Source organism: Sander vitreus, chromosome 18 (genome assembly GCF_031162955.1).
Source record: "Sander vitreus isolate 19-12246 chromosome 18, sanVit1, whole genome shotgun sequence".
NCBI lineage: Eukaryota > Metazoa > Chordata > Actinopteri > Perciformes > Percidae > Sander > Sander vitreus.
This window is the reverse complement of record NC_135872.1, coordinates 14,425,944-14,439,589: the sequence shown is the minus strand read 5'-3', so window position 1 is coordinate 14,439,589 and position 13,646 is coordinate 14,425,944. Positions and strand designations below refer to the sequence as shown.

The window sequence follows — 13,646 nt, the reverse complement described above, 5'->3', positions numbered from 1 at the left end:
GATGATAACAGCTGGATCTTGATCACAAAAGTCTCTCACTTCTCCTTCTCCTCCTCCTCTCTCATGTCCCCTCTCTCAGTTTTATTATTATTTTTCTGAATGTTGCTCCATTTCCTAGCAGATCTAATTTTATTAAGGACGAGAGAGCTTTGCGGATTGTATTAAACTATATAGGCTAGCCTATTTTTGCGTTAATACTCCTCCTGTGCGTGCATCCACACTAATATCATCCCTTCTATCAACACGGATGTACAGCTTCAAGGAGAGGATATGTATCAGGGCATAATGACAACCAACCACGGACCTTCTTCCTATGAGGCCGGATTTCTGCACAACGCCTCGGCGGGCACCTCTCCGGTTTATGTGCCCACTACCCGGGTCGTCACCCCCATGATCCCGGCGCTGCCCTACCTCCAGACGCCCGGTGCGTCGCAGCAGAGCAGCCCCGTGTCGAGCCACTCTGCCTGGGCTCAGCCATGCTCCGACTCGGTGCCCTCGTACAACCACTCCCCGGCGTCTCCGCGCTTCGCCTTCTCCACCAGCCCGCCTCTGTCCTCCGGGGTGGCCACTGTCCGGGAGACGGCTTCTTACAGCGGCCCGTTAAACATCTCTGCCAACGGGAGGGAGCACTACGGCGCGCGGAGCCTCAGCGGGCCGTATCACAGCCCCTACCCGACCTACATAAGCCCGAACGTGGGTGGAACTTGGCCGGCGTCCCCCTTTGATAGCCCGGTCATCCACGGTCTCCAAACCGGCGCTCCTCATGGCACAACACGGCATCCAAACATAGGTGAGCAACAGGAAAATAAGGTAACATTGAAATATTATGTGTAAATGTCATGCTGAACATTTTCTTCCCCAATACAATGTGTTTTATGAAATTCTGTCAACCAGACAGAAATGTAAAGAATGTCAAACTATTAGCTTCATTGTCAGGGAGAAAAACGAGAGAAGCATGTCTGCAAGCATTTATCTGTCAACGATTAATGAAGAGTAGCTTAATGGCCATACAAAACATGAACGAGGTGAGAGGTTGCAAGTTGGAAAATCAATGTTTTTTTTTTTTTTTACAGAACAGGATTCTCTTAAAAAAGAAAAATATAGACTATGGGCCTATATTTATACGCAAATCTTAAAAAAAAAAAACTTGTTTCGTCTGCATGTATAGCCTATTAGAAATACTGTCTTAATTAAAACCCATTAACATTAAGGTAGTATTAGTTGAAAAAACACACTAAACACACCAGATAAAATAAAAGACAAATAAATCAATATTATAATACAGTAATACAACATAACAAATTATATTTAACACAAAGCCTGGTAAACGAATCAATTAGACGTCTCTGAATTAAGAGACAAGTTTAAATTTCAGCCCAATTTTATTTTATTTTTTTCTGACAACGAGGCCAAATTATTGTTCATCAAATTTCTACAGAACGAACATTTCTAAAACTTTTAATTTAGACGAAATGAAGCAGGGCGTGCGCATGTTTTGTTTTTATTCATAAGTTTTTGATTAAAACAACACAGCAACTAAAAACAATAAAGATTTTTAGAAAGTTAGGCTGCCACGTGAGATCAATAATCACTGTGATAAATTCAACGCAGACACGGCGAGTCTCTGCAGAAGGATTAAACGCTGCATGGCAGTTTGTTTCTTTAAGTAACACAATTTCTAATCTCAGCAATGTATTTTCATGACATGTAGATATGAAATGGAAAGCACTTTTTTTTTTTAATTAGGCCCAATAACTATGCTATGTCTGGCTACTTTCACCCTAAAATAGCGGTAAATGTAACCTGCTTAAAGTGTGAGATTAGGCCTATGTGGTTTGTTGAGCGTCCTGTAGGTGAGACTGCTCGCTGCTTCTCTCTGTATCGCTGCAGGCTACGTATTCCATGCGCCTCGAAGTGACATTTCACACTTTTAAAAGTAAGAAAAACGTTTAAATCAACAAAAAAAATCAAAGTCATTGAGGGAAATTCATTCAATGTATTTGGAATTGAAAAAAAGACAACGATTCCATATAAAAGGCTACCTTTTTTATTTCAGGAGGCCATTTAAACCAACATTTATAATGATTTCCTTTATGAATAAAACAAACCAACAAGCCAGACTGAGTATACTGACAGTGAGCCTAAAGACTGCAGTTAATATTCACACAATATAACAAACATGTTTAGTTTATGTTCATAAATCAAATAAAGCTATTATTGGAGTGATATACATTAATATTTAACTTAACCTGAATGGATACAGGCATTGATAAAACAGTTCATAGGGATTATAGTTTATGAGTTGTGTTTGACTGATGTCAGATTTGTATTTATTTTAAAGTGTGTGTGTGTGTGTGTGTGTGTGTGTGTGTGTGTGTGTGTGTGTGATCTGATCAGCAGTACAGGACTCAGCTGAAGACTCAAATCTTTTAGTGAGGATATAGTGGATCCTTTTACATTGAAAAGCTTTTATGGCAGGAGTAACTATAACCTGCTATAGCTTTATGTCCCTGCAGTGCTGAATGTTAATTTGGCCTACAGCTGCAGGTTGCAGTGTAGGCTATTCTGGACCATATATCGCAACACATTGATTTTGCTTAGGTTGTCATTTTTTTGATGACTTGCACCTTATGTTGTCTACATTATCAGTATTGAGTTGATTTGACCTGTGTTTCTTCCATTATCTACATTTGAGGGTGATGGGCATCTAAACCTTTTCATTCATTCATTCATTCATTCATTAATATATCCCCATTTCATTATCATGTAATTTACACTGTAATCTGATGGGCCGGATCATCAGTAGACATATCACTTAGTATTATTAGTAGTTTTATAAATTTTTAAATTACTCATTTATAAATATCAGCTTACTCTTTCTGTGTCTGACTGCACTTAAAATGCTTTGTGTTGTCATTTCAAGTTTATTTATAGAGCACATTTAAAAGCAACAGACTTTGACCGAGGTGCTTTACAAAGAGAGTCAATATAACACAATAACGATCAAATAAAAACACACAGAATATTGGAGGGGGGAGATCTAATTGTTAGAGGTAAATTATTCTATAATATAGGGCCAACAAGTGAAGATGCTCGATCACCTTTGGGTTTTAACTGTGTGCGTGGAATGGCAAGCAGTGATTGATCTCCAGATGTGAGGGGTCGGGAGGTGAAATAGGAGATGATCAGTTCAAAAAAGTAACCTGTACTAGTCCATGCAGTTTTTTAAAAACAAATAAAATAATCTTAAAATCAATTCTGTACTTCACTAGTAGCCAGCACATGGCAGATATGGTCTCTCTTCCTGATACCAGCAATGAGTGATGCTGCTGCATTTCAGAATCAGAATCAGAATCAGAATCAGAAAGGGTTTTATTGCCAAGTACGTTTTTTTTAACACATACAAGGAATTTGTTTTGGTGTTGTTGGTGCACGTCACACATTCTCTAAATGGAATATTAAACAATATAAGTGCTCAATATAATTTGGAACAAGCTGCAGGCGATATAGAGCTGACTGACTGATTCTGATTGTTTATCAGGCCTAAACATTCCCTACAAGGCCACCTCTTCTAACTGTGTGATGAAGAAAGAAAAGGATCTGCTGTACAACAGTGTGACAGATAACAGCATTGATCCCCACTGACCTCTTCATCTGATTACAATCACACTCAACTCACAGTATATATGACCTGTTTTCTTCATAGGCGTTTCAGTAACAACTTCACCTCATTGTTTTACAATCACATCAAATTAAATCAAATCTAAGTGTTTGGTGAAGTGGCATTCAGCCGTGCAGTGAAAGTCTCTCTATTGTTCTGTGTGCAGGAGAAAAGGGGAAACTCCCTCAGCTGTGAAGTGATTGGCTTTTTCTTCTCAGTCAATGAAAGACCAAATAAATCACATGAGAATTCCTTTATTGATCATTGTCAGTGATAATTAGCATAATATGTAGCTTAACTAAGGAACTTTAGAACATCTGTGAAAATATTTTATATTTAAAAGTTGCTTAAATTAAGTTAGCAACTTTTTTTTCAACTTTATTTATGTCTTGTTTTTCCAGAGAAGCAGCCCAATTACTTTGACATTATAAATGGCGTATAAAACGGTTTTAAACTCAGATGTTTGTCACGTTCTGCCTCGATATGATCATTCTTTCATAAATGTAATCTTACTTAAATTGGAAAAGTATTAAATGTAATCAGCTATACCTTTGCTGACTACAAAAACTGTTTATTATATATTTTCTGGATAAACATCATTACATTATATATGTATTATCATTCTGATAGGACCCCAACAGTGATGAAAGTTCAACGTGTCTCCCTCACACAAGGAGCCTGTGACCCTGCCTGTATAAAATAAAAAGCCAACTGATGACTTTCACAGTTTCTCTCCCTTTGCACGGCATCATGTTGGCAAATAATGCACACACATAGTTTTACAGTTTACTTAGCATTCGGGTAAACATCGGTGGAAAAATATCAAAAGATTTGCAAAAGTATATTTTAAAAAGCAATGCATGTAAAATGCATAAAATATCAAAAGAATAGTAAGATAAAGTAAATACAAGTAACATTACCAAGCTGTAAAAATACTCCATTACAAGTAAAACTCCTGTACTAAAACTGTAATCATTAGAATATTATTACAGATACTTTAATGTGTGCACTGAATTTAATCTTGGATGGAGCTAATTTAAACTATTTCATAAACTGTTTCATTTACAACAATGCATCATGTTTTATAGATTCATCTTGTGTTTTTTTCTGTAAAACAACATTTGTAACTACATCTGTCAAATAAATGTAGTGGGGTAAAAAGTGCAATATTAAGTACAAAGTTAAGATTCTCAAGTTAAGAACAAGTACCCTTAATTTGTACTTAAGTACAATATTTAAGTAAATGTACTTAATTACTTTCCACCATTGAGAAAGGCCCCTGTATTATTATTAGCTAAGTAACATTTTTAACATTTTGATATGTTTTGCATGCAGTCTTTATTTCCAAAGTCATCAGCTGTCAGATTGAGTAAAAATGTCCAACATCAAAAGAAATATTAATGTAGAATAAAAAAAGACTGTAGATAAAGCTGAGTAAATAAACTTTGTTACTTTTAAATGTTGCCACTGTATTCTCTCATAAACTGCCAACAATGTGACAACTAAAAAACAATTCAAAACTTGTGCAGACAGTTCTTCTTCACATGTGTCACAGCTGTTTTCACCTACTGTATGTCCTCTTAAAGCGCTGGAAAACATAAACCTCCATTTAGATAGACATGGACTCTTTTGTGTATTGTCTTGTGTTGCTGTGTTGTGTTGGCTACAATTGCCTGGCTCAAGGTTAGCTTGCCCTGCTGTCTCTGTTTTGCTCTCAGCCTTGGAGGAGGCCTGCACATGTATCAGTTAGGCTCTGCAGCGAGGGAGAAGCAGATGGAGGCCAGATTAACGCTATCTGAAGAAAAGTAATTATGCACAGTGAAACGTACAGTTTTTTGGTTAATATGCTGATGTTTTGCACATTGCCTCAATCAATTCTCAGCATAAGCTCATAGCAGCTGATGAATACTGTAGCCTGTGCTGTCACATCATCATACCACAGATTGATGCCTCCTTAGCCTGAATGGCTTAAAGTGGTTCTCTGTTCTGTGCAACATGAGAGAGGTGAGATGAGTGAGGGTTATATTTATGAGATGTCATGCTAGCTGAGAGAGAGGGAGAAAGGGATGTGATAGACAGAGTCTCTATTTCAATATGACAAAGCTCTATTCCGTCTCTATTTCCAGCCGGCTCTTTATCTCAAGGGGAGCTGCGAGATAAGGAGGGATTCCAGGCTGCTGGTGTGTGGGCCTGTGAAACTGCAGCCCGCTCCTCCTGCTGGTGTAGAGATGCCACTGCATTTGATAATCAGGGTTTGACAGTGCAGGGAAGTGCAGAGTGGAAGGATTGTTTGTGGCATAAACTCAGCTGGATGTTAATTTCTCTAAGAATCATAGAAATTAGCTCGGTTTGGTCTGTAATACATGCTGAATATGTGTAACATGTGGGAATTATGTAAAGTCTATTTTATGTTCTTTGCAATGGCTGGCAATGGATACTGAATTGTCATCATCAGATTTACCAAGTTATTGCCAAAACACTATTAGTAAAATAATAACTTCTTAGAAAAATAGCTGTGGCTTCAACTTGACCAGGATGGAAGTTTTTAGTTCATCCTGTGCAGTTTTGAGAGTTAGAGAAGGTAGGTTGGTGGATGATTGAAGATGATGTTAAAAAATAACCCACAGTTTTTACATGACAGAAGCAAATTACTGTTTGATCAGGCTTAAAGGAAAAGAAAAACTGATGTTTTAGCGTATCATATTTATTTCTTGTCATCCTCCTACAGACCTGTTTGATGACTTTGCTGAGGGGCGAGAGTGTGTGAACTGCGGGGCGATGTCGACCCCCCTCTGGAGGCGGGATGGTACCGGCCACTACCTGTGCAATGCCTGCGGACTGTACCACAAGATGAACGGCATCAACAGACCTCTCATCAAACCTCAAAGACGACTGGTGGGTGACAGCAGAGCACTTTTGTACTCTGTACCATACAGTGAAGTAATACGGTGTGTTACATGGATGTTAACTGCTGCAGTGTAAAATGAACGTACTTTCTTTTTCTCCTTTTTAAAATGATGGCTCTGACATTTTATATGCTACAGTCTGCCTCGAGGAGGGTGGGCCTGTCCTGCACCAACTGTCACACCACCACTACCACCCTGTGGCGACGAAACGCAGAGGGAGAGCCGGTCTGCAATGCCTGTGGCCTCTACATGAAACTCCACGGGGTGAGAGAGAGGGAAAGAACGGAGAAGGGGAGGAAGAGCAAGTGCATCCCAGATAATGCTGGAATCTTGTATATAGCCAGTTGAAAACATATTATTTACTTTAAATGATCATTCTCAGAGACTTTGAAAATGTACAGTATCTTCAGAAATTAGTAGAAAAAATGGGCAAGTTTTGAGGACAAGAGAAACTTTTCTGCCATCTCCTTTTTCCTTTGCATCTCTGAATGTTGACCTCACCTTACTAAAAGAACATTTTCACCATACCTCCACGGATGCTACACTTATCTTACTTCAGTCTGCTGTTGTTGACTGATTCCTTTGTCTTTGTGTCCTGACAGGTACCTCGACCCCTGGCTATGAAGAAAGAGGGGATCCAGACCCGTAAACGCAAACCCAAGAACCTCAACAAGTCCCAAACTGGTTAGCTTCAAAACCACATCACTTACATTTGTGTATTTATGTATGTAGGTATAGTTATTAGGTACGCAGGGGCATAGCTAGTCCATATCCACGATGTTCCACTTCCGGGATTTTGTTCAGGTGCCGCCGGAAATTCCGCCGGATTTCTTTCATTTCGGTTGGATGTCCATTACCTTCCGTTTTCTTTGTGTAGGCATTTTAAACTCTGGTCGATTTATGAGGACTATGGTTAACTGCTCCTCAGATCTCTGCAGGGTAAATTGAGACAGCTAGCTCAACTATCTGTCCAATCCGAGTTTTCTGTTGCACGACTAAAACAACTTTTGAACGTACACATGTTCCACCAAAACAAGTTCCTTCCCGAGGCTATTTTGCAGAGGCGCCGTTGCTCCTTGCAAATGCCAATAAACCAGAGAATATTTCGCCAGAACCTCCTCTGCAGCTCTGTGGAGGAAGGTCTGGCAATGCAAGACTAGGGCATAGCTAAAACTTACTAACTAGTACTATTTACATGTGCATGCATTCTGTGAATGTGTAATGACCTCAGCTCTGGTGCTCCACAGGGACCCCAGGCAGTGAGGGCACTCCGGTCACGCCAAGCAGCACTCCCCGGGCCTCCAACACCACAGAGGAGCCTCGCCAGATAAAGACGGAGCCGGACACTCACAGCTTGTACACACAACACAGTGCACATGCACAGGTTGAACAACTTTTTAGTTGAATTTCAGAGGATTTTTACTTCCAAAATTTGTTTTAGAGTTGGTGGTTGTGATGACAAAAAAGGCTCATTAAATTCAGCTAGAGTAATAGTAGTAGTCTAATAAGCCCAGAAAAGTGTATCACCTGGAACAGACAAGAGTTAAACTCCTGCTTAGACATGATTATTATAACCCAAATTCTACAATATGGAGTCCGATTTTGCACTCTTGTACTATATTGATGACTCCCACATGCCAAATAATGGGACAAGAAAAGGAAAAGATAAATGTCCCTATTTTTAATTTTTTATCTCAATGTAAAGTGGAAGGAACACCCACATAGGACTGATTACATAACATCTTCCCATACGGGCCTTCTCACCCTTTTCTTCTCTATCCCTCTAGATTTCAGCCTTGCCAGCCTACATGACAACTCAAAGTGGGACCATTCCTCTCAAGATGTCCCCTGGGGGCCACGGTGGGTCTTCTGGCTCCAAAGCTGAGCCCTGGAACAACCTAATCTTGGCCTAGAAGACCTAACCAGCATCTCAAACCATACCGATTAAACTCTCCTGAGAGACAAGTGTCTGCAGAAAGCTGATTGACGCTCTGGATGCAGATGTTCCTGCAGCCTACACACAGTACAGTGCCTTCAGTGCAATGCTCTGGGACAAATATGTGGGTGCCACAAAAGAAATGGAGATCTTAAACAGAGCTGCACAGATACTGTGCGTTCACTCACAGCAATTGATGGACTGAATGCAGTTTGTTAAAGAGTAGCACTGTGATTAGACACACACAGCTCTTGGTATGAAAAACTGCAACAAGTGAAAAAACTTTTTTTTTGTCTGTCTACCATGCCAGTGCAGGGGCATTAAGTGACTGATACTGTAACATAAACCAGTAACAAATAACAGTAATGGTCAGACTTTATTTCCCTGAGTTATTTTTATTTCAATATATTTGTCTTCATTTTCATATTAATATGGACAATTTGCCAAAGAATGATGGACACACACAAGAATCACAACAGCACCCTTCAAAGTCAAACGTAGCACCATGGAGTAGCAAGTGTACTTAAAGGGTCAGTTCACATTAATAAGAAAAACAACAACTATATATTTTCACACTCACAAGGGGTAGGCCTATTTACTTGCATTGCATGTAATGGAGGTGAATGAAAATTAATTTTTCAAAAACTCAAGAGCTATGTCTCTTTGCAGAAGAAACGATGTGCCGGTTACTTAATAATCCACAGACCTCAATGTGATCAGTATTTTGTATGTTTGGTAGATGATTCAAACTGTTCAAATGTGATGAGTCTTTGGATTATCCAGAGTATCCAGTAAAGCACTTTGCTATTTGTATAGATTTTCAAAGGATGTCAATTAATTTAGCACAACACTCAAACATGCAGTCATCTTAGCTGTAATAGGGCATCTCAGTCTGAGCAGCAATATCTCAAAATAGAAACAGATATGTATGTGAATTGTGATTCGGGTGAACTGACCCTTTAAACATTTCCCAAACTTGACATTCAATGATTACAGTCATGTATATGTGATACCATTGATTGTAACGCACAGGTGTAATTCACAGTACATCTAATTTTACAAAGAGAAGATAATAATGAGCATTTCTTCTAAACTTATTGTAGGACATCATCACTCCTCAACACCAGAGATATGACCTTCAGTATACATGATCTCCCACTTTGTTTCTGGACAATTGCCTGAACGGCGTGGCTTTTAATGTATGTCAGTATTGACATCTCTATGAAAAAATACGTAATAAACTACCTATGCAGCAAGTTAAGTTGCACATTATGAATGCAGATAGAAGTTGTGGCACATAGCCCCCTCTGCTGACACAAGTGCAGATGTGCATCCAGAAAAAAAGTGGAATCATCTTCAATCCTGCCAGTATTTATTATTAAAAGGCACAGCCCCAAACCACACAATCATCTAACCATAATCTATTAGCTGAAGGTAGTTTGATAGACTTTATGACGGTGTATTGTATCAAGACTGTACAGATTGTTACCAAATACTTCATGCTTTAATTTGCTTATGACAAGCATGGGGGGCTGGGGCAACATGTGTTAATGTGGGACATCGCCACATGTAATTATCAACAAATATATGAGCATATATGTAAAAACTCCACTCCAGTATAATTGTAATACACCACTGATGATATTTTGTAAGTGAAGACACAGTGAAAGATGTGGACATGTGGACTAACACTACCTGATGCCCTTCCTCTGTGTGCAACTGTAGCTCTACTGAGGAAACTAATAAAGACAAAGCATTTTGACATAATGCAAATGGTATGTATGATGTAAAAGTTTGGCGTCATTTATTTCACTTCAAATGCATACCAAATGTGTGAAATATTTAGTCTAGACTAGACAGTAGCTTCCTCATCATCTTGGCAAAGAGTTTAGTTGTCGGACAACTTGTGGGGCTTCTTCTGAAAACTGCATCCTTCCAATTTCTAAGTATTCTTTTGTGAACTTTATAATATCTTTGATAAAAAGCTGGACGGCACATTGATTGAAGTCTTCAGTCAGCTTCTCCCTGATGATCTCGGCATATTTGTCCTGCACCATCTCCTTCCAACACTGTTGAAATGTGAGTCTCATTTGATCCTGGATGACGTCAGATACTTGTGAGCTAAAAGTGTAATCAAAAGCAAATGCACCTCCCTTGTCTAAATATTCCTCAAAGCTTCCACTTTTTTCTGAAAGCAGAACTTGTGCAGCTTCGATTGCAGTGTTCGCCTCCTGTGTGCAGATTTTCTTCTCCTCTTCTGGTTTGCTTTCAAAAATGCTATGCATACTTTTGAAGTAACTCTTCCAGTCCGACTCCTGCACACTGTTTATCAAAGAGAACCTTGCAGATCTCTGAAGGTATTTCACATCAGAAAACAGATTTTCACATAAAGGATTAAGATCTGCCTTTTCAGCTGCTTTGACGTAGTTCTCATGGTCCTCAGCCTGATTGATACAGTCCACTTGGCTGTAGTTAATATCCCTGAACAGATTTTCTTTGGCTCCTTTGAAGCCCCAGCTTTTCACATAACCAATATGAGTCTTTACTCCATACACGCTCCACCACTCCTCAGCTTTCTGAACCAGGTTCAGCATGCATGGATCTGTGTTTCTAGCCAAACACGGGCTGTTCCTGGTGAAAACGTACACCTTCCAATCCTCTGAGACAGTCTCTGACTCCAGAAGTGCCTGGGTTTGTTTTATAATGATGTCCTCGCTGTGTTCTCCGTTTTTGTAATTAGGATAATAAGGTCCATACATGACGACCTCCTCCTGTTTCTCAATAACGGCCCATGAATGCTGCTTATCTTCTGCACCACATTCCTCAGTGATGTCACGGCGAAACTCCATGAATTTCTTGTTAACTGAATCATTGAGTAAGATGTCAGTGGCAACTTGTCTGAACTTGAGATGCTCCAATACTTTCTTCACAGAGTATTGTGTGTCAGCCCAGGATGATACCTGGTGGAAGAAGCTCTCAGTGTCCGTCAGGAGTTGTGACCGTCCATTCACACAGGCTTCAGGTGTGCGGGGCCGACCCCAGCTCGTCCTGGAACACAAAGTTTGGCTAAATAACACAAAAACACTGTGAAATGGGATATATATTCAGGAGTACACGTTATATTTTGTTTGTACAATCTGTACAAATATTGAAGGAAAAAAGTGACACATTTTGGTTTTGACTCCAGCAAGTGACTGGAAGAAATAATCAAGCCAAGGTAGCCAAGAAATACTAATAGGCAATATAATAGGCAGATTGCATTACCTTTCGACAAGGCCACGCTAGCAGTTTCCCCGTTTCTAGTCTTTGTGCTAAGCTAAGCTAACCGACTGCAGATTCATTTTCAATGGACAGACATGACAGTGGTATTCTCATCTAACTCTCTGCAAGAAAGCAAATAAGTGTATTTCACAAAATGTTGAACTTTTCCTTTAAGATCAGATAATTTACTTTTTTGTTAAGTCAATAATAAACAGTAAATGCAAATTAGGCATGTTAAGTGCATGTAAGTTCTATGAGCATATTTCTAGGATTGAAATACTAGTTGTGCCTGTTTTGCTGGCTCTTCTTTTTTGTTACAGGATCCGGGTCAGAGCAGAGCTTGGGGAAGAGGGTCATCGTCAGCTCACCACATTCCTACAGTCCCTCTTTTTTTTGCTGCAAATTTCCACACACTCATGCACACTTACATGACTGATTCCATATTCTTTTGTATAATTTTGTACTTAAACATGCCTATTTTGTACTTCTAAACTTGTCTGTTGCAGCCTAGGAGCAGGTGGGCTGTGACATATGGGACTTGTGAAACATAACGATATATATCATTTAAAGCATATAATATGACATACAGTAATACTGTCACCTTGACATGTTTGTGACATTAGTAATACCAAGAGGAAGTGAAAATGTGTGACATCTGAAATACCCGCTGTCCTTAAACAACCCTGAATATACCGGCGACTTTCCTATTGCAACACATTGGCATTGCAACAGTTCCACCCCATGTGAACTGTACAATACAGTATATACTGTAACTCTTCTTCAGTCAGTACTTACTTCAGTTTGGCATGCTCTGTGGCTCTGTCAGTCTCATATCTGTCCAGCAGAGTTTTCAGACTGGCCAAACATTTCTTTGTGTACAGTGGAGGCTCCTTTTCATATCCATTTAACAGAGACCGTTTACGACTTAACCTGAATAGAGACAGACTGATTATCATGTAAGATCAGATAACAGTGAATGTACAGTGGCTGTTAAAAATGAACCAAATACTGTTTAGCTTCGTGAGACATCTGACAACAGTAGTTGATGGTTTTGCTGAAAGAATACATTAATTTAAGAGCCTGAGCAATGTTTCAGCTATTTCAAGAAGAAAGGTGAATGAAAAGTCAGACACTATCAGGATGAAAGGAAACGTCCCTTCACCTGTCCTTCATAGTTTTTGTGAAAGTAACAACTGAGTTCACTCACGTGGTAAGTTCCATCCAGACTCCTAAGCCCTGGTAGTTCAGGAATCATTTAGTTAAAATGTGGCTCCTCTTTTCTCGTGTAGGGTCAATCATTTAGTTGTCTCCTGATGACAAGAGAAACAGCTCTGACAAACAAAGCTCCACAAGCTACAGCTGAATGGTTGCACTCCTTTACTTACTGAGAACAGCTTGAGAGTTTGTGACTTTCAACACTGAGCTCCTCCTCTCGGTAACGCTCATGATCATATAGATATTACCAAACACTGTTGACGTTTTGCCTCTTTCAGCCAAGTCAAGTGTGTGTCATCAACTTGTTTTATATTATCAGCTACCTTTTTTCCAGTTTGGCAAGTTCAAAGAAGTTTAAAAGGAAAAAGATCAAAGCCCACTTTTCTTTGGAACTGCAAGACATGTTAGTGTTGCCTCATTGAGTGAAAAGAGTAGAAGACTAATGACAATGTGTTTCTGGTTCAGTGACACACATACTACGCTAGAGGTTGGCTGCAGTTCATAACCCTACCCTAACCCTATGTAAACTAGAGTGATACATATTGAAATATAATTGCACAATTAGTCCTTGGTTTACCTGGCTGAAAAAGTCAGTCTATGATTCCAAGACGTACATGTTTCTGAATATTATGGCACAGCAGACACTGTGAAGGAGAATTTTTTTTTT

The 13,646-nt window shown here is 39.4% G+C and overlaps 2 protein-coding genes across 4 annotated transcripts; one reads left to right on the top strand and one right to left on the bottom strand.

Moving 5' to 3' along the window:
• Nucleotides 1-270: 270 nt before the first annotated feature.
• Nucleotides 271-8,480, top strand: gata4 (GATA binding protein 4). The gene is made up of 6 exons (XM_078274859.1): nt 271-790; nt 6,390-6,556; nt 6,706-6,831; nt 7,170-7,251; nt 7,815-7,951; nt 8,355-8,480. The coding sequence occupies exons 1-6, from the start codon at nt 271-273 to the stop codon at nt 8,478-8,480; spliced, it is 1,158 nt and encodes a 385-aa protein (XP_078130985.1).
• Nucleotides 8,481-8,878: 398 nt separating this feature from the next.
• On the bottom strand, nt 8,879-13,203 carry LOC144533516 (uncharacterized). Of its 3 annotated transcripts, none has more exons than XM_078274922.1 (3): nt 12,972-13,203; nt 12,560-12,709; nt 8,879-11,569 (listed from the first exon to the last, which is right to left on the bottom strand). In XM_078274922.1, the coding sequence occupies exons 1-3, from the start codon at nt 12,983-12,985 to the stop codon at nt 10,375-10,377; spliced, it is 1,359 nt and encodes a 452-aa protein (XP_078131048.1). In that variant the 5' UTR covers nt 12,986-13,203; the 3' UTR covers nt 8,879-10,374. The 3 variants fall into 3 exon arrangements, with proteins under 3 accessions (XP_078131048.1, XP_078131049.1, XP_078131050.1); XM_078274923.1 differs by having other exon boundaries at nt 12,560-12,694; nt 12,972-13,201; XM_078274924.1 differs by having other exon boundaries at nt 8,879-11,551; nt 12,972-13,200.
• Nucleotides 13,204-13,646: the final 443 nt, after the last annotated feature.

Bases quoted from the DNA above. Each gene is read 5' to 3' on its own strand.
- LOC144533516 (XM_078274922.1), bottom strand. The intron at 11,570-12,559 runs GTAAGTACTGAC...TGTGTTATTTAG, and splicing joins ACAGAGCATGCCAAACTGAA to CCAAACTTTGTGTTCCAGGA.
- gata4 (XM_078274859.1), top strand. From the start codon at position 271: ATGTATCAGGGCATAATGACAACCAACCACGGACCTTCTTCCTATGAG. The intron at 791-6,389 runs GTGAGCAACAGG...ATCCTCCTACAG, and splicing joins AACACGGCATCCAAACATAG to ACCTGTTTGATGACTTTGCT. The intron at 7,952-8,354 runs GTTGAACAACTT...CTATCCCTCTAG, and splicing joins AACACAGTGCACATGCACAG to ATTTCAGCCTTGCCAGCCTA.